Source organism: Plectropomus leopardus, chromosome 16 (assembly GCF_026936395.1).
Source record: "Plectropomus leopardus strain MGB_pleo_1.0 chromosome 16, ASM2693639v1, whole genome shotgun sequence".
Classification (NCBI taxonomy): domain Eukaryota; kingdom Metazoa; phylum Chordata; class Actinopteri; order Perciformes; family Serranidae; genus Plectropomus; species Plectropomus leopardus.
Window position 1 is genome coordinate 16120711 of NC_142191.1, and position 20387 is coordinate 16141097.

Here is a 20387-nt window from a genome sequence, read left to right on the forward strand (position 1 = left end):
TATAGGTGAGTGGTCCAGGGCACTGTAACCTTGTCTGTCTCATTCTGGTGAACTCGATATCTCAAGAGCAACTCAAGGGAATATTTAAAAGAGGCATAAACTTTCACTTTGACTCATTGATGAACGTATTACATTTTGGTGGCCAAAGGTCACTGTGAACTTGCGTCAGTCTCATTGTCTTGAACGTTTTATGTCAAGAACACGTTCAGGGAGTATCCTCACATTTGGCACAAACATCTACTTGGACTCGAGGATGAACTTGATTATAATTTGGTTGTCAAAGGTTACGGTCACTGTGACTTCACAAAACATGTTCAAATTTGCTAATTATGACAGAATTTCACATGGATATCTAATAGGAGACGGAGATGAAGTGATGGCTTCTAATATCCAAAAAGGTCAAAAGTCAGTTTCACTTTGACATCATAATGTTAAGCAAAAACACTTTTCTGGCCATTACGTCATAACTTGTGAACAGAAGGGCAGACGTGATGAGATACTAAATTGGTGACACTAATCTTTGGTGTCCACCTTAAAACTGAGCTGATTGTTTAGATCTTATATGCTTCAGAGGAGGTAAGATGTGTGTGAAGCATCCATATTTTCAACTGGATTCAGAGGCATACCACTGCTAGGTGGTAAATCTAGTATAAATGTCATTTCAGGTGTGCACAAAGCTTAGTCTGTACAGTGGCACTCATAAAAAGGAACTTCTGCTTATATAATAATAATGCCAACCTATAAATATAGAGAGTAAACACTTTAAAATACATCATGAACTCACAAGATGTGCGCTTATTATGGATAACCTGCTGACCTGTAATGCCATCAGAGATTTATTGGTGTTTAGCGCCCTCTAGTGTTAAAATAGGAGCTCTTCTGATTGTGTAAAAGTGTGTATGAATTAAAGTCACTCATTTATGGGAGTCTTCTTTGTTAGCTACAGCAAACACTTTTATGATAGAAATGTGTGAATTGATTATAGCATGTAAACTACTGACCACAGAAAATTACTAAATCAAAAAATATAGAGAGGATATGCTATTTTTTTTAAAAATTTATTATCATTATTATTTTAAAAAAAAACAAAAACGTTTTCAAAATCAATTTATTATAATTCTGGACCCTTTTTGTGTGTTTTTACTATGAATTTATTTAGTTGCGTTTTTCAGAATTATTTTATTTATTTATTTTTTTCTTGAAAGTGTTGCTGTCGTGCTGTTTCCATGGATACCACAAACTCACCACTGCGGATCTGTCGTGTAGCTTTACACGGTAACACAACTTCACGAAGCTAACCTAGTTAGCTTAAATTTATAAACTTGTAGTGTTTGACATCTTGTGAAGAAAAAAAATACCTACACACAAGCAATGTCGTGGAACTGGAACAGCCACGGACTACCATTTTTACCGGGATACACTTTTCGGGATGTAACGGTAAGTATAGCCGTTAAACTTAACGTTAAGTTAGCTAATTAGGCCGATTTAAAATGTTCAGAAGTTAACGTACATAACGCCATGCTTTAAGGTTTGACTGACATTAGCTGTAGGTTTTTCACAAAAAAAATAATGCTTTTCTTTCTGTAATGTAAATGTCATATTCCTGAATTCCTACAGTCCTAATGTTTAATAACATAATGCTAGTTTTTAGTTAATGAAGGATGCTATTAGCTAATGTGCTATTTGTGCGTTAAAATGAAGTGTTTATTCTAGGGTTGGACTGTATTGCATGTACAGGTGTCTTATTATTCTGTCCCCCTCTCAACTAACATTAGTCATTTTGACTTTCTTGTTGACTTGTATGAAAAGCGCAGGTAAAATTGATAACAATGACAACAGTTCCAATTAGTGTCCCTGTGAGCTTTCCCAGTGATCCAGCATGCACAATATCAGGGCCTCGACTAAGTGGAATGCAGCCATCATTAATGTCATTAAACACAGCTGTGCTTTTCCTACTTTGACGGGTCAAAATGTTTGCGTGAAAAAGGTCTGTTGGGTAGTAGACTCAAATAATTGTTTTGTGAGTGTACACTTGCAATAATGTTTCAAATATTTAATGTGCTTTAATTTGTATTTCTGTTGTGATTAACCAGAGCTGATGTAGTCCCATCTCAATGGTGTTTCTCTACAGAAGCCAGCCTTCCATCGTCCCCAAACACTTGACTATAAGAATGGCTTCGCTCTGCCCCGCCGCCCCACTGTGGGCATTGGACAGGATCCGCTTTTATCAGCGCAGATGATCCAGCAGGAGATCGATGAGTTGACCTTTGGAAGACCAGATATTACTTGTGGCCCCCATAACCAGAGCATAGCCCAAGACTTCATCCCAGCTCATGTGGCCCTGGACAAGAAGGTACAATAAAGCCTGGAAGGCCCGGAAGACCAGTAATGATGAATTGTTACTCAAATTAATTGCTTTTTTTTGTTCTCTTCTCCCCCACCTTCCTGTCTTGTAGGTGCTGCGCTTCTATGCATACTTTCAGGAAAACATCCTGTTTTCCCCTGAGGAGGAGTGCCGCGTGCGCCCTGTGGTCATTTACTACTACCTTGAAGATGACAGTATGTGCATTATTGAGCCCACAGTGGAGAATTCTGGGATACCGCAGGGGAAACGCATCAAGCGCCAGCATCTGCCCAAGAATGACTTTGGAGAGCATTATCATTGGAAAGACCTTAATATTGGCATGGATCTGGAGGTGTACGGGGTCAAGTACCACATCACACAGTGCGATGATTTTACAAAGGTACAGCACTCACTTGTATGAAAGCTCTCATAGTGTGTTATGCATCTGCAGCTGTGTTTCTGACACAAAAACATAGATGTCTGATGAGTATTATCTGTGTTTCTCATTCGTCATATATAGGAATTCATGGAGAGTGAGGGTATTGTTCTGAACGACCCTGAGGCGATGCCTGAGGATCCTTACAGCAAACGTCGTGAAAAGCCTCCGCTTTCCTACACAACAGCCTCTAAATTTGACCGCATGCATCAGTTTCTCACCATGGACCGTAAGGTAAAATAATATATTACCTCCAATCCAAACACACCATGTGATTATTACAAAACCGAATCAGGGCAGCTATTAACCCTTCATCAGTTTTGTTTTTTTTGTGCTGCATTCAGATGAGCAAATTGGTGTGATCTCTTTTGAAAACATGGAGGAAAAGGCAATTAGCAACTTGGCAAGAACTGTCCCACAAATTTTAAGAAATTAGTTAAAGGTGACAAGAAAATAACTTGAAAATAAGTTTTTTTAAAGGGCACAGAAAAGGCCACAAAACTTTATTTATTAGAATTATTTATTTAAAATTTATCTTATTTGTTTTATGGTTGTTTTTTTTCCCCATTTCCTTTCTTCATATTTTCAGGGAATTCTCTTGTATTTCTTTTATTTATTTATTTTTTACTAATTTCTTGCTAATATTTGGGCCATGACCTGTTAAAAATGCTTATTGCCTTCTTATGCCTTAAAAAGAAAACCAATTTGCTCAGGTTCCAAAGGAGCACAAGTACACGAACCTCTCTCTTATTCAAGCTAATTACAAAACAAAAATAATTTCTTTGTGAAGTGTCTATGATGTTATACAGTATCTGTTTCAGCAAATATTGCTCTCCCTTCTTAGTAGACAGCACCAAGAAGAGTGAAATAACTTTTAGTGTGAATATGGATTAAGAGACGCCACTACTACCAGCTTACCAAGATTAACTTAAATTTTCTAATGTCATTTGTGGTGAAATTCATGTTTCTTGAACTTAAAGGGACAGTTTACTCAAAAATCAAATATACATATTTTCCTCTTACCTGCAGTGCTATTTATCATCCTGAATGGTTTTGGTGTGAGTTGCAGTGTTGGAGATATCAGCTGTAGATATGTCTGCCTTCTCTCCAGTATAATAAAACTATATGGCATTCAGCTTATGGTGCTCAAAGCACCAAACAAACACTTTTTCTTTCTACTGAACTACACCACCAATGGTATCACTACATTTCTAAGACCAGTATCTCCAACACTCAACAACTCACACAAAAAAATCTAGACAGATAAATAACGATACAGGTAAGAGGAAAAATGTGTATTTTGGATTTTGGATGTAACTGACACTTTAACTAAATTGGCCTTATTTCATTTTTTCTGAAGTTCATGTTTCTTAAATTTAAAACTGAACCTAAATTGACGGGTAGGGTTAGGACCAGTTTCACAAGTTAATTGAACCCCTATAAACGTATAAAAATACAAAGTCAATCTAATGATAGACTTCTGAGATGTTTAAAATTTGTGATCTTCTGGTTCCAATAAATATTTGCATCAACAAGCAGATGTCTGTGCCCTGCAATTTTGCATTTAGCAGACAAATTCTAGTTTCAGACTCTCAACCTCTTCTTGGCTAGGTGCTGCGTTTCTTCGCCCTGTGGGACGATTCTGACGCTCTCTTCGGGGACACCAGGCCTGTTACCATCCAATATTTCCTGGTAGATGACACGGTGGAGATCCGAGAGGTCCACGAACCCAACAGCGGCCGGTATCTCTTCTCTGTCGTGATGCGCAGACAGAAGCTGCCCAAGAAAATCAAACCAGAGTGTGGTGAGATGCAATGCTGTGTCGATGTGACTTTAGGCTGTGTATATAATGGCATTAGATCTGTGCTCTGGTCAGGTGTCTCTCTGCATCCAGCCATGTACAGTTAAAGTGAATGCCTTTTAGAAGGTGTCTATTTTACATCTAAACTCTGTAACTTCTGCAGCAGTTTTATGCACCACAGGAAAAAAAAAAGTTATTTTTTAAAAAACAAATGAACACAGCTAACAATAGTTTTTGTATTTCTTTCCAGAGACATTTCCAAGCTGTGTGCTGGAGGTTTCAACAGAGGAAGTAGATGAGTACTACTCCCCCAAAGATTTCCAGGTGGGTCAAACTATGACGCTGCTGGGCCGTCGCTTCCTGCTGTACGACTGCGATGGCTTCACCAAAGAGTATTACCAAAAGAACCACCCTGATGTGGAGATGAAACCCTCGGAAATACCAAAACAGACTGACCCGCTTCAGGAGAGGAAAAGGGTGAGAACCTGAAATGTATTTTGTTTTCCATCTCAAAACTCTATCATTTGTAATGCCTGAGGGTATGTGGCTTAATGTTGTTATACATAATATTTATTTTCTTATTCATAACCCTCTCCTGTCTGTGTTTACAGGAGTTTCCTCCATATAATGGTTTTGGTTCCCTTGAAGACTCTCTCCAGAATTGCTTGTCTTTAGTTCCTGAGCCTCCCAAGAAGAATGTGCTAAAGATGCTGGAAAACGACCACAAAGTGTTGCGCTACAGTGCCAGGCTGGTGAGTCAACATGTTTGCGTTGACTAAACCCTATAAATGACTAGTGACTGATTTCTGTGTAGTCATAAGTAAAACAACTGCATTTACCAAAACACCAAAAGCCATCGACAACAAAACTGAAAATGTATTTCCTGTTACTGACATTCCAGGACTCCCAGAATCCTGCAGATGAGGACAGACGTTTCATACTGTCCTACTTCCTGTCCAATGACATGATCAGTATTTTTGAAAAGCCCACTCGCAATTCTGGCATCATCGGTGGCAAGTTCCTGGAAAAGACGCGCATCCCCAAACCTGGCTCGACAGTGGACAATCCCGAGTTCTACTCACCTGCAGACTTTGCTATTGGAGCCACTGTGGAGGGTAACATTCACACTTTAACAGCCTACATTAATTTTCTTATTGTCATGTCTTGTTTTTCAAAAGGAATATTTTTACTTAGAAACTAGGGCATATTTTCTCCAAGGACTTTGCAGGAATAATTTATGTTGTTACCTGAATATGTCTTTTGAGATACATTAAGCTTTATCCAGAATTATAATCATTTAAAGTCTGCATTTCTAATTCAATACACTTTTTGTCAAATTCATTAAATATCTCCTCCTGCTAATTCTCCGTTCTGTGTGTGCTTAAAAAAATCTGGTGTTCATACAGCCCTAGTAAATAGGAAACAATGTCGCCTCCGTGTCCTCACCCATGAGGTACAAACTACACCATGATAGTAATGAAACGTAAATAACACCAGATATATTACCAGAGCTTCTGCAGGACCACTGACAGGAGAGGTGTATTTGTTTGGGCTGTTTAGTTCAAACATCAACAATCTTTCTGCAGAACAACAGACTTCACCTTTGAGTTAAATTCAATTTTCCAAAAGGGGATCAATAGATAACCAAAAATCTCAGTTTAAGGCATCAGTCTCCTCTCATCTTTTTCTGCAGTTTTCAGCCACCGCTTTGTGTTAACCGGCGCTGACCGATACGTGCTGGCATACCTGGAGTCCAATGCAAGCCAGATCCCATGTCAGACACTGCAGTCTTTACAGCAGAAGCTGGGTGCGGGGACTGCAAATACTCAGCCGGCTGACCAACATGGTAAAACAAAACACACCTCTAGAATTTTCAGTCAGTTATAATTTTCTTCCAGTAGGTGTCACTTTTGTTCTAAATTTAGATTTGTGCAACACCTGATGTGTTTTTTTCATTCTGTTTCAGGTGGTGATGTCACAGAGCCATCTTCATGATGTCAGGGGAGGGATATAATAAATAACCACTTGATCAACTCCAGAAAAGGTGATGTGTGAATCTGACAGCTTCTGGTAACTTAAAAATACAGCTGTTTGATGTTGGTGAGGTTGACCTCAAAACACCACTCTTATTTTAAACATATACCAAGTGGTTGTCAAGGCTTTCCCTGAAATCTGATCAAAAATACAAACTTATATTAGTCAGGCAATCAAGCAGGTACATTTTATCCTTTTGTGATTGATGCAGCCTGAAATTTCTGATTTCATGGTGGATTTCCAAATAATTTTAATGATTTTTAGGCTTTCATTTTTCATGTTCCCACACATTTTCATGGACAAAATCTGAAAACTTTTCCATGACTTTTCAAGGACCCTTAATAAAAACAAAAAAATCTTATTGACCCACTTGCCAAGCATTTTTTCAAATATCAGATTCAAACTCTATTTAAACATAATTTCAGGTAGCTGGAATACTTAAACAGCAAAAGAAACGTACGTGATGTAATCAAAACGTAACGTCGACAGTTACAGAAAATAAATTTGCCATTATGGTAGATTATGTGGAAGGTTATCCATAGACAATCACTGTAACAATTTCATTTTGACACAACAAAAATGTCCACGAATTTTCCAAAACTTTCAATGCTTTTTACCAATTCAATTACTTTTTCAGGCCTGGAAAATAAGATTGTGACATTCCATGACTTTTAAAGGTTTTCCATGACTGTGGGAATCCTGTTTTTTGGCCATGGAATTGCAGGAACAAATGGAAATTGCAAAAAAAGGTTGTGATGCTAGTCAAATTGTGGTAAAGTTTAGGTGATCTGACGAAGTTGCAAGGTCCGGCAGGATCGCAGGAATTGGCTGAATTGAGTTAACTGTTGCAATTGCAACATCCTGACATCCTGGAGGGACTGATATATTACAATGACTGCCTTAGTTCACTGTACTATGAAAGAATACTGAAAATGTAGAAAAAATCTGTAATTTTAATGAATTTGTCACTATTTACCAACTGGCAATGCAAGCATTTTTCATTTCCAAACCAAGATCAACATTAGAAAATGTTCCCTTAATTGTCAAATGCATAAAGTGTACAAAATGAAAACACAAAAAAATGCAAGAACATGACATCAGCCACAATTTTTCAGAAAATTGCATTATTTAATAAAGAAATTAACAAAACAATTAAAAGAAAATAAAAATGGAATGGCATGCGGTAATATCCAACATACATACTTGATGCTTATCTGTTAAGTGACCAGTGACAAATGTAGGATTTTAAACAGATATAAATCATTGGGAGGAGCCCAGGGGACCACTCTATTTGGTTGGCCAAAACCCCCTCCCTGACAAGGTAAAGAGATCATGTTTAGGCCAGCATACAGTAAGCTCATATCATACCATAACATCAGTAACATTTTTCTGCTCCAATGGACCAGACAAGAAAACAAGCAAAGCTGGCTCAATGGCAAGAGCTGAAAACAGCTGCGACAACACTACAACCAGTACAGTACTTATGTATGAGGATATGCATCAGCACATTCGAAACTGACACACACAGTAACGTGTGCTGCATACTGTGTTCACTTTACATTTTAGTCATTCTGCGTACAATGGTGCTCCTTAGGGTGGGATAGCAGGCTGCGTGGATGTATAAAAAAAATACTGATATGATGAGGAGTAAATGTCTGTTGGGCTCGAGGGATTTCCTTGGATTTCATTTTCCAGCATTCAAGCCTAAGTCTGTAGTGACTGAGACCCTGTAACATCTCAGGACATACTCAAAGAGAGGCGTGGTGGCCAGTGGCCGCCAGCTCTGCTGTTGTGCTGATGAGAAACCTTAGCCAGGGCTAAGGCCACTGTTCAGGCCAGTGAGTGTGTTATCTTAGGGGGATTTGAGTTTTTTGGTCCGAGGAGAGGCTCCATTCTCAGCTTTAAGAACTCCATTTTCGTGGTGACCAACTAACAGGAGAGACAGAACAGAGACAGAGACACTCAGTGTGAAAGCAGGGAATGATTGGGATAAAAAGACATTTTAAATGGATAGTTTGGATTTTGAAGTTGGCTTGTATGGGGTACTTATCCATAGGCAGTATATTACACACAGTAGATGTCAGTCTGCACACCCTCAGTTTGGAGAAGTGGCAGGAATGCTGACACGGAGGCGAAGCAATGTACTACTGTGGGCGGCGGCAGCAACAAAACCTATTTCAGCCACCTGAATAAAGTCCCACTTAAAACAAACAATGACAGTTTAAATGTACAGTATATTTAGAGTTGCTTCACCACTTTATTCTTCCGTCAGACTGAACCTTCAAACAAGGAAACTGTTAACTTCATCTCCCCATCTGCGCTCTCGGCAAAGCCACCAGACTCCATTGAGAAAAACTTTGATTTAACATCACTGAACATGAGAGCTGCTGGTCTATGGCTGCATTGATCAGTTAGTTTGTCTTATTGTGTGACTTTGGTGAATCCAAACTAAACCTTTATGTAAGAGCCACTTAATTGCACATTAAGTCTTGGTATAAACGTTGGTTTTGGTATATTACATATAATATAGGTTACCATTTATTCAAGTTTACATAACAGTTTCTGTGTGTTTTTAGTGGTGATGTGCTTATATTTATATTACATATAATATTTTGTTATATTGCAGGCTATACTGTGTATCACAGTTATGGTGTAGTGCGCATGTCAAAGGTGTATAGGATAACGTCACGCCTGGAAAGAGCTAGAAGTCTGTGGAGGCCATACGGAATAAGTTTTTGAGTGTGCCTTATCACAGTGGATTATCATGCTTTACAGTGTGGAAAGTGCCTTTAGATCATTAAGTCGGTAGTGGACCATTCTGGATGTGATTTGGACAGATTTAGCCTGCTGTGCCTTTTGTATTTTTTGCTTTTACAAATAAACAAAGTTAAACGTTTTTCCTTCCTCATGTGAGTACTTGGATTCACTCGAAGTAGGAGTCAGAACCCATGCACCTCGCAGACTTAAGTGGCCAAGGAACGGTGGTATGTAGAAACGGCCACTATACTTTACAACACCAAAGTCACACAGTAACACAGACAAACTGAGGGAGGCAGTGGTAGATCAGCAGCTCTGTGTTCAGCGATGTTAAGTCACTGTTTTTCTCAGTGAAGTCTGGCCCTGGAGAGCGATAAAACAGCTTCAGTTTCCCTTTAGAAATGGCTGTCTGATGACAAGGTAAGCAGTGAAAATAATCTAAATATAGTGTACACTGAAACTGATATTGAGTTTTTTTGGGTTGCTTCAGTACATTTTGTTGCTGCCCCCTCCTGAGTAGTAAATTGCTTTTCCTCCTCGTTAGTGTCCAGTCTGCTTCTCCAATCTGGGGGTGTACCAACAAACAGCTACTGTATGCAATGAGGTAAGTACCTCATACAAACCCACTTCAAAATATCCAAACTATCGCTTTAAAGAAAGAACCAAGTCAAATTCCTAAAAGTTGTACTATTATGAAACAGTTTTTCCCCTATTCCTCTGTAACTGCAACAGGTAACAGCAGTGTATAGTGAATCATGTTTTCACAGTTGTTTATACTCACGTGAGTCTCTCTTCAGTGGCCGTAGGGGTTGTTTTGCAGCAGCCTTCTTGCGAACAGCCTGTTCGTGTCTGAACTCCCTCCAGCGCCTCAGCTGGAAGCGGATAAACTTCCAGAGTAGCCAAGATTGGGTCAAACATACCAGCAGTAGAACAGTCATCCTGAAGGGGCCCCGAGGCAAGAAGATTAGTGCAATTGTGTGTTTTGGAAAATGGACCTGACATTGCTTGCCAAATTTATACAATTACTTCCTGGCCCTAGTGTGTGTGTGAGTGCGTATGTGTGTGTGTGTGTTTCTGCGCTCAGGTAATCTGCTTTATCTGTTGCTTTAGAGTGCTGCTATCACACTTCAGTAAAAATAATACCACTAAAATTAAAAGTAAATAAGTCAAAATAAGGAACAAAAGTCAAAATATATTTGCTGGTAAAATTACTGTATACCATAGGGTGAGTCCATTTTTTAAATCATTCTCTACTTTTACATTAGTGCTCCTTATGTATTCAAATTAGAAAATTTGAATACAAATTTGAAAGGTGTTTTAAAAACGTTCTCCCATGTGGCCAAATGTAGGTTTCTGCTCAACGTCACTGATACTGATATATATATATATATATATATATATATATATATATATATATATATATAGACCCCTGTACTGCTGTGGTAGCCTAATTAGTTTGGTTCTAAAAATCACACAATAACACAAACAAACTAAACAGCAATAAACTAGCAACTCTTGTTTGCTCTGAGGTAAAATTAACTGTTTCTGTCATTGGAGTCTGGTGGCTTTGAAGAGGGACATATATGGCTTCAGTTCTCCCATGGAAAGGGCTGTCTGAAAACAAGGTAAGGCAGTAGAATAATTTACATCTAGTGTACAATTAAACTTATTTTTTCCGCTACTGCCTCCATCCACTGCCACCACACTCCGGTGACAGAAACTCCAATTTTACCTCATAGGACGAGTTGTTGGTCTATTGCCGCCTCTATTTGGTTAGTTAGATGTCTTTACTTTATATAATCATAGCTACAGCTATAGAGGATTCTGATTCACTCCATATATGTAGAGACGTGTTTCTACTTAGACATTAATAAGTCAGCCTCTGTCAATCAGTGTCAAAATTCCTGGCTGCATCCACTGCACTGTGAATTTATGTCATAAAACAATAAAAGCAGTAAAAAATTGTCACAGTAGTTGTAAGGAAGTAAGCACAGTGCCACAAAATGAATCCACAGATGTTGAACTTGAATCATTACCTTATCAGTACAGTGTTAAAGTTGCCCATCTCCCAGTCCAGCCCCTGGTTCTCAGCGCGGGCCAAACCAAAGCCAACAGCGAGGAACATCAGGGTCAAAGTAACCATCCGTGTAAACACGAAGCTGATCGCCCACAGGTCAAACCTGAAGCACAGCACATAGTGATGATGTCAGCAATAAAAAGGTAATAATCTGTAAACTACAAGGTATTATAAAGGGGAGAGCAGTAGATACAGTAGCTCAGGGAGGAGGGGAGAACATAGGGGAAATAGGGATTTAAGTTTTCAGCTTGATTACTTAGATAATAATAATAACTTTTTTGTATAGCACTTATCTAGACAAAATTACAAAGTGCTTCCAAAGTGCATGAAAATAGTGAAGTAAAATGGTCAAAAACAGCAAAAGGCAAAACAACTCAAATCTCATTGAGGTAACTTACATTTTCTGATGGTTCTCATCAGTGAAGTAAAATAGTCTGGCAATGTGAAAGCCCAGCTCTGACACATACTGGAGGAAGAGCAGTACCAAACCCACACGACTCAAACTACACGAGAAGAAAGACAGAGGCAGGCGAAAGATTAAGTGACAAAGGAAAACAACCTTATAAGTTTACAATAAAACCATCCAGTGTTAAACTATATTATCAGTGGCAGTAAAGCAGAGTTGCTAAGCTGAGCAGTGAAATCTGACGTTTACTTTTTTCCTGTTAATGCATTTCTCAGTATCCATGCATCGTTACTTGTCAAATCTGATGAAAAACAGATGTTTGTTAAACGATGTATAGAGGTGCACAGTTGTGGCAAGATCCCCCCAAAAAGCAAAACACTGGCACTTGCAGAAAATTTCATTTTTTTAATATGGGCAAACATGATCAGAAACAGACACATGTAAGCTGAAAAGCCATCTTCGGTAGAAATGGCAAATTATATAATAATTCTGAAAAAAAAAAAATTTTCTGTGAGTGCTGGTGTTCTGCTTGAATTTTTTTTGGTACTTGACAAGCCTTTGAATATGTAGTCTTTCCCAAAAAATTGTCCTTTTTCTGGATGCTTACTTTAACAAATAGGCTGCAGCGATGTGCAGCAGATACAGGCAGATGTACTGAAGCTGCCGAGGAATCTCCTCCTGAAAAACAAACAGCTTTTATTTGCAAACAGAGACGTTTTTTTTTTTTAATCCTAGAGTTTTTTTGTTCATAGTAAGTCTGTCTGATACACATGAATGCAGAGCATACACAAATGCACGCGCACACAGACACACACACTCACACACACACACACACATACACACGGCTTATCTAGTCACACTCCAGAGCTCCTCCAGTTCCCAGGGCCTCCTTACTGACCTTGCGTACTTTCTGGAAGTAGAGCTCCGGCAAGGCGTGGAGCCAGTAGGCCAGCTGAGTGAGGTAGAAAAACTTCACCTGAAACCTGCAGCAAAAAATAGACAGGCAGGAGATAAAGTAGGAGAAAGTGCAAAAATGAGAGCGAGTCAGAAAAATGCACATAACTGCCAATGTTAGATTCCTGGTTTGATGTGTTTACCATGACTTTAATCCATCAGAAATGTCCCTGTGTTTAACCGTTAATCAAGTTATTTTTAATCCCCTTTTAAAACTATGTTTCTGCCCAAATTGGAAAATAATGAAACTATAAACCTTAATGCATAATCAGTGCATAATACGTGTGCATGTTAAGGTGTTGGTTCTGTGTTAAGGTGTTGGTTCTGTGTGTGAGGTGCATGCAGCAGACTTTTTAGAGCACAGTGCAGCATGAGGAAATGCTGATAAGCTGCAAACTACAAGCGGTACACCAAAACTGGATTACCCACAGACCAAAGCAGTGGACAGGAGGCCCCAAAGCCCCTAGATTCACTGTGTGACAATTATTTGATAGTACTTGGATTTTTAAAACTTACTCTGAAATATACTCTATTAAATAGGATATCAACTGGGTTGGTAAGGGCCTTAAAAATCCAGTGTGTGGGATTAAAGGGTCATATTAGCAGTAATGGTATATAATATTCAGAACTGAGTTTTCATTATTATGATCACTCTGAAAAGGAATTGAGTATTTTGAATACCAATTATTAGTATTTGTCAGTCATAAAAAAGGTAATAAGCACTTTTTTATGTGACTTTTTCAAAGTAACTGACACCTAACTGTGTTCTGAAGTGACTTGCATATCTATAAACACCTTTCTAAATAACAGATGTGTTTCAAAAATCATTTTTTGAAAAACAAAGAACCAAAAAAATCACTGCTTTCAGCTTCTCGTGTGTATATTTACTGATTTTCCTTGTCTTCTATGATATTAAAATAAATACTTTTTACTACTTCTACCAAAAAAAAAAACAACATCCAGATGTTGACTTAAGCTTTGGGAAATTTTGAGGGTCTTTTGGAAAAATGAAAATACACTTTTATAACAGCCCTGGCATGTAGTTTTGTGAATAAATGACTCCATGTGGATACTTCTAAAATAAATATGTCTTTTTCATTAAGTGTAGCCCATTGTTAAATGACCAACTCGTAAACTTTTTTAAAAACATTTTTTATGTAAAAATATTACTGACAGCAAGTTACACAAAAGTCAAACCTGAGGTGTACATGGGGATAGTTCTCCCAAAGGCTGCTGGGATGCAGGAGATACCCTTCCTGTGTTAAGAAAGTAAAGAAAATAATGTTATACTGTTGTTTATTAGTGTGTGTGTGTGTCTATGTGTGTGTGTGTGTGTGTATGTGTGTGACAGAGAGAGAGAGAGAGATGAGTGATGCTTGATAGGAAAATGTGTGACATTTCCTTGAATAGGAAGTTGTCACTGAACACAATATGATGAAAATCTCACTCACTGTTATGAGGATGTAAAAACTCCACACACTCGACACCAAGTGAAACACACACAGCTGACCCGACTCATTAAACTTTGTGTTCTTGCTCTTGGAGAGGTGGAGACGCCGGTTCACTTTCTGCAACACAAACAATACAAAACATCATGTGAATGCAGCTGGATCCAGGCGTAAAGGAGTGGCTGTTGACTGCTGAAAATGTCATGCACAAGGAAGTGTCTCAGTTATACAAATAACTAGGACAAGAAAAGACAGCGGATACTATTTATGGCTGCTGCTGAAAACCCTCCTCTGAAAAAGTATTCCTTTCAAGACACTTTGGAAACTGTGGTGCTAAAATAAAACCCAGTTCCTCCTCACTGGCCTATTTCTGAACAATGACACAAGGACTCGCACCTTCAGATGGATTCAATGCTTCTCTCTCTTTCTCTCTCTCTCTCTTCCTTTCTCCACAACTCTTTCCCCAGGACAACTGCAGCTATGGCAGCCGGTCTCATTTAGACTGAAAAACTCAGCATGCTGATCTTATGTGTTTTAATGTGGTACATTAACTGTTCTGTTCAAAATGTCCCTTTATGTGCAACTTCATGCAAATGCTGTATATATCTTTAAAAACTTGGAATATATTCACAACTAACATACTTGTTACTGATGAAACAGTAAAGAGAGTACGATATTATAGAGATTTTTTTTTTCAGATTCATGACTGCAAATACGGGGAAACATTACATCTCAAGGTTCCTACAGCTTAAGGTAAGTGGGATTTAAGACTTTTCATGGCCAATATAAATATGTTTGAAATTTAAGACCAATTTTACAAACCAGTGTCATTAAATCAGTGTTAGGGTTCATTTTTACCCAAATATGCATTTTAGTATAAGACTTTTTGAAGACATTAGTTCAGGAGGCAATTCATAAAATCCTACTTCCCATGTTTTAGCATTTAAGACTTCTGAAATATTTAAGTAATTTTAAAAGAGATAAAGGCCTTCTTAATACATCAATGAACTCAAGACGTTTTACAATCTGTAGGAAGCCTGACTTTTCACGACTATTGACGGAATATCCCTAATGCATGTCGACATAACTTAAAATATTAAAAATATTGCTAATAACTCATTTTGGTAAGATTTAATTTGATGTGTCTATAGTTTTCAAATTATGTCCTAACAATTTCCAAAAAGTTTCTTGGAATTTGGTACTAGTTATGGGGAACAATGAGACAATATTGAATGTGTACACAAGCAATAATTTATTTGTAAAATTGATTGCTGCATATTTCACTAAGTGCAAATACAATTCAAAAAGGAAAATAAAGTTTCCCATTATAATTAAAAATGGATATTTATGTTCTCTTTTCATTTATTTTTACAGTAAACTTACTTGGAAATTATGGTGTGATAAAATAAAGCATTACCTTATTTATTATTCATTCATAGCTGTGCTGCCTCTTTTGTGGAGCCCTTTTTTCCGTCACGTTGACAGTATAGTACTACAGTGTGCCTCCTTTTGTGACTGACTGATGTGTTGTGTTGCAGAGACTGCCTTGTTACTTACATCCAGAAGATACTCCTGCACTACTGCATGGAGAATGATGGCAATAAAGAAATAGAAGAGGATGGTGGCGGAGTCCTTCCATCCGTAATGGTACAACGTCACCTCGCCCTCTAAGCACACATAGGAGCGGTGAAACACACAGGCGGTACAAGTTTGCAGTGAAAGGTGTGTTGAAACATCCTGAAGCAATATAAACCTATCTTGCAATTACAATTCAATGGCAGTAATATATTGATGCAATATGCAGAACAGCTGCAGCAGAAATGAAATTGAAATGTACGAGTTCAAAATGCGGAGATAAGTCACAGACTGTGAATTAAAATGAATATTAAATAAGAAATCCTCAGCTACACTGCATACCTGGTGACTGTGTGGTGACATTGTACTGAGGCTGAATGAACAGTATGGCCGTCTTGGCTGTCGCCTGGAAATTAGATGAGATGGTCATTAGCAACATATTTCAGTGAACTTTATGAGGCCATTCATCAAAGTATCATCAAAGTATGCATGTGGGTTTATGGCAGGTGTCTGTGTGTGCCTGTTAGCGTGTGAAGAGATAGACAGCGAGTGAGAATCCTCATTTTTCAGAATATATAATGTTGTTTTTAACACTGTCAGTCAATCCTCCCCCATGGCATCATAATACCCTACTGGGAGCTGAATTCTTTAAGTAGCGCTGCAAAAAAATCTGTCTGGCACGACAAGTCTGGCACTGACTTTGAAAGCTGTAACAGAGTTTCCCAAATTATTCTGTGACAAGCATCCCCACAAAGACGTGAAATAGAACAGTGTTTCCCAACCTTTTTGGCTTGTGACCAATTTGAGTGAAGCTGCAGGCCCTCTTCACAGGTCGTCTATGAACTGTGAATAGTTTGGTTAAATGGTGTATTTTTTTGATATCAGATTGTTTTATTTGTTTCAGTGTCTCACAAGACAAAAGATTCAGAGCTGCAGCCGCATATTGATTAATCTGTCAGTACTTTTTGCAATGCACTGGTTAATTATTTAGTGTTATACTCAACTTGTTTTGCCTTGGGGCCACATTTGCAATATGACAGGAAGCCAGGGGCCAGTTCATAAACAAATATTGCTAATATTAATCAGTATATAATAAAGGAATTGCCTGTTTTCAACCTTTTAATGTTTGCAGGCCGGATGTATGCAGCGGCACCTCGAGGATTTGAGGGCATTCTGGGTTTAGTGGTTTAGTGGAGGGTACATGCAGGTCTACGGGGTATACCCAACTCTTTTTCTGACTCTTTGTAGCATAACAATCACACAGCCAGAAAGCCACTGGAATATGTAGGAGAGTATACCCGCTTCCTCCTCTGTAACCACCCATCTACCTAGTGGTGCACCCCGCTTTTTCAGGTACCACTACATCAGTGGTTCTGGAAGAATCCTCCCCTTTAACTAACAAAAAAAAAAAGCTTTATTTATTTTGATGCATTTTTAGGCACTTAATCTGCATCAAAAGTAGAAATAATCTCCAGTGTAAATCAATGTATTTTGTATAGGGTGCCACTTGGCACCTTATCAGGAGACAGATTTGGCCCACCGGCCACAAGTTGAGTATCAATTCTGTCTTATATCAGAGAATAGAGAAAAATACCCTTCATAATTTCCCCAGGCCCGATGGGATGTTGTTCAGTTGCTTTATTGTTTTGCCAGACCAATAGTACAAACCAAACATATTCAATATAGAACAACATACAAAAATAGAAAAGCAGCAATTTGAGGGGCTGTTACCCTAAAAATTATGGGCATTTTTTCTTCAATTATTTAAGGAATTAAACTTGTCTTTTTTTGTCAGTAAGTAATGGTTTTAACACTGTAAAGATCATACCCTGTAAAATCTGACAAGCTGATTTTACTTCAAAAAAAAATCTAGGATATTGATTGCCTTGAAAAGTGTAAGTAAATATAACTATCATTCTTAATTTATGTTTACCTTATATCTAATTAAGTTTACTTAAAATTTCATCATATTTACATAATTTTGTAAAGTTGTTGCAATTAAAAATTAAAAAAATAATTAAATAAATATTTCTATGCTTTAGCAACTTCAGTAAACCAAGTTTACTATGCTATATATCTGTGTTCTGCTGGTTGCATACTTCATTGTCATTTTTAAGTCGCAACAACTTAACAAAGTAAATGCAGCTAAATTGTATGTAAAATTAACGATTCAATATAAACATGAAGTAAGATTAATAGTTATATTTACATCTTCTTTTTTTTTTAAAGGCAATTGGTTTCCAAGATTATTTTATGTAAAATAAACCTGTCAGTTTTACAGTCAATTGTATGACAATCAATCAGTCAGATGTCACTTTGTGTCTCAGATGTCTTTCCTGCAGCTTTTGAGTCCTCACACTCATCTTCACATCCTTGGGGAGGTGTCATCATGTTTGGAGCATGATTGGATATGTTAACATTTTGCTAAATATGACTTGGTGAGTATTTTAAGAGTCATACTGAAGTGAATCCTGAATTATAGGTCCCCTGGCCCCAGTTTGGGTACCGCACTGCAACAAGTCACCAGTCACTCCTTGCGCACCGAGGCCCCAGGTGACCTGTCAAAATGTCAAATTCAAAACCAGCTGTAGCTCTGTTGGTCTCATTTTACCGAAACGAGAAAAAAAGAAGGAAATCCCCTGCTTATTTTTCACTCGGCCAGCTGTGATACAATCAGGGTTCCGGACTGAAACTTTGTTAAACCGTTTAGCGGCGGCCTGGAGAGTCTGTTTGTGGGCACGTAGCAGAAGATATTAGCTGATGAGACACCTCATTAAAACAGTCGCTGCATGTCAAAGTAAAATCCCCGCGGCACAAAGCAGACTTTTAGGACAGCTGAGGCAGCGGAGAGGCAGAGCAGCGGTTCAGAGATTGAGACGTGGCAGTTAACTACCGTTATAAAGCTAGCAATGAAAAGTGTACAGCTTCCGTCTACACTTTTCAAAATAAAACTCCTGGCTGCCGAAAGTCCGCTTGAATCCCCATGTTAAATCCCAATCTATGCAACGGCGATGCTTTTATTTTGATGGCTACAAATGCTTCAACTTCCTATATTAACAGGCCTGTTTGGCGGTAACTGACAAATGTTGGAGTCAAAATGTTGCAGCGGTCTGTGTTTGCTGGAAACTGGAACAAGACTTTACCAAAAGGGTAAAACGTTAATTTTAGGAAACAAATAAGTGAAACTGTGTTGTTTTTGAGTAGCCACTTAACGCTTGGCTTTGCCAGCAGATAAGTTTTCAACTGTATCCCGGTTAATGAAACTACTTTTGAATTTTTCAAACACGACGTAATAAGCTAACATAGCAATTAAAGTGTAAAGTTGGAGTTTATACCCAGTTGCTGTCAGCTGTAACTTTTCGACTCAGTTTAAAACGATACGTTGCTGCTTTAACTGCGAACAGAGCAACATTCATTGTTCACAAAACTTGTAAGAAACTGCAGAAAGCAGCCACCATATCCGCGGAACTTATTCCACAAATAAAAAAAGCTCAGATGCAGTCAAACAAGCAAAAACGCATCTTCAAAGCGAAACGATCATTTTTATCGAATAGGTTTCCACCTCAAGTTACATCTTTGAATATGCAACAGGCTTGCCATCTTAAAACAGCTGAGTTGAGACGAGGAAAGAAAAGAGAATCTGAGTTCATCTCACCTCAAACATCAATCCAATCAAAATGAAAATCACCAAACTGAACACGATGTCGGCGTGGTTTTGAATTAAGAACTCCTGGCTGAAGAAAGGGTAACTCTTGTTTCTTCGGCGAAATGCCATGTCAACTCTGTGGTGTTTTCCCTGCTATTTTATAAATCAGAATTTTTCTGACTACGAAGTTCAGGAGTTAACTTTCTCACTGATGTGCGCATGCGCGACTTCTTAAAGGGCGAGTGCCATAAATACCTTCTTGGAGGCCATTTACGCAAAAATCTCAGTCTGTCCTGACAAAAGACCAGTTCAACCTGAGTGATCATAGCGCAGTGCGCGTTATAAATGCCCCAAAACAATGTGAAAAAAGACTTACAGCACTGTGTAAAAGTCTCGGGCCACATGAAACTTTGTTATTTTAGCAAGGTTATAATGATCATATTACAGTATTCTCTGTACTAGAACACAACCAGAAGATACAGGAAATATGTTTGCAGAAATAAAAACACAAATATTTCAGATTGAAGCAACTTCAGCAGGCTAAAGTTGCACGTCTTTAGTGTGACCAGGATAAAAAAAAGTCTTAATTTTAATATGCCCTAGGGCACATTAAAATTAAAATCGGGAGTAAATTAAATTAAATTGGGATTATTCCACTGCTTTATTACCCATCACAGGAGTCTAGGAAGAAGAATTCAGTCAATTTATTTCAAAAATATACAGTGCAGCATGGGGAAAAAGCAAGTCTTTGTATTTTCAAGACTTTTGAGAGATTAATTTAAGATGTTTTAATACCAATTAAGGATTTGTTTTTAGATTCATGAATTCAATGGCTTTTAAGACCTTTTAAGGATCCAGGGGGACCTGATTATGACCTTAATTTTCTGGCACATCTTGAACTTTCTTGGA

The 20387-nt window shown here is 38.1% G+C and overlaps 2 protein-coding genes across 4 annotated transcripts; one reads left to right on the forward strand and one right to left on the reverse strand.

Moving 5' to 3' along the window:
• Window positions 1-1241: 1241 nt before the first annotated feature.
• efhc1 (EF-hand domain (C-terminal) containing 1) lies at window positions 1242-15925 on the forward strand. 3 transcript variants are annotated; one of them, XR_015779051.1, is made up of 12 exons: window positions 1876-1987; window positions 2132-2353; window positions 2457-2744; window positions 2865-3014; window positions 4392-4584; window positions 4832-5058; window positions 5193-5333; window positions 5483-5696; window positions 6275-6427; window positions 6548-6625; window positions 14956-15010; window positions 15796-15925. XR_015779051.1 is itself a non-coding variant. In XM_042503514.2 (10 exons), the coding sequence occupies exons 1-10, from the start codon at window positions 1372-1374 to the stop codon at window positions 6574-6576; spliced, it is 1683 nt and encodes a 560-aa protein (XP_042359448.2). In that variant the 5' UTR covers window positions 1242-1371; the 3' UTR covers window positions 6577-6980. The 3 variants fall into 3 exon arrangements, 2 of the variants coding, with proteins under 2 accessions (XP_042359448.2, XP_087945172.1); XM_042503514.2 differs by lacking the exons at window positions 1876-1987; window positions 14956-15010; window positions 15796-15925 and adding an exon at window positions 1242-1437 and having other exon boundaries at window positions 6548-6980; XM_088089046.1 differs by lacking the exons at window positions 14956-15010; window positions 15796-15925 and having other exon boundaries at window positions 6548-6980.
• Window positions 7723-19704, reverse strand: tram2 (translocation associated membrane protein 2). Its single transcript, XM_042503517.2, has 11 exons — window positions 19488-19704; window positions 16175-16238; window positions 15815-15924; window positions 14261-14377; window positions 14007-14065; window positions 12754-12838; window positions 12463-12533; window positions 11848-11952; window positions 11409-11552; window positions 10154-10311; window positions 7723-8544 (listed from the first exon to the last, which is right to left on the reverse strand). Exons 1-11 carry the CDS (start codon window positions 19605-19607, stop codon window positions 8468-8470), a joined length of 1110 nt encoding a protein of 369 aa, XP_042359451.1. The 5' UTR covers window positions 19608-19704; the 3' UTR covers window positions 7723-8467.
• Window positions 19705-20387: the final 683 nt, after the last annotated feature.

Excerpts from the sequence above, each read along its gene's own strand:
- tram2 (XM_042503517.2), bottom strand. The coding sequence starts at position 19,607 with ATGGCATTTCGCCGAAGAAACAAGAGTTACCCTTTCTTCAGCCAGGAG. Across the intron at positions 14,378-15,814 it reads TGCAGGAGTATCTTCTGGAT|AAAGTGAACCGGCGTCTCCA; the intron begins GTAAGTAACAAG and ends TTTGTGTTGCAG. Across the intron at positions 8,545-10,153 it reads GCCACTGAAGAGAGACTCAC|TTGGTCACCACGAAAATGGA; the intron begins GTGAGTATAAAC and ends CTCTCCTGTTAG.
- efhc1 (XM_088089046.1), top strand. The coding sequence starts at position 1,880 with ATGCACAATATCAGGGCCTCGACTAAGTGGAATGCAGCCATCATTAAT. Across the intron at positions 5,697-6,274 it reads TATTGGAGCCACTGTGGAGG|TTTTCAGCCACCGCTTTGTG; the intron begins GTAACATTCACA and ends CTTTTTCTGCAG. Across the intron at positions 6,428-6,547 it reads TCAGCCGGCTGACCAACATG|GTGGTGATGTCACAGAGCCA; the intron begins GTAAAACAAAAC and ends ATTCTGTTTCAG.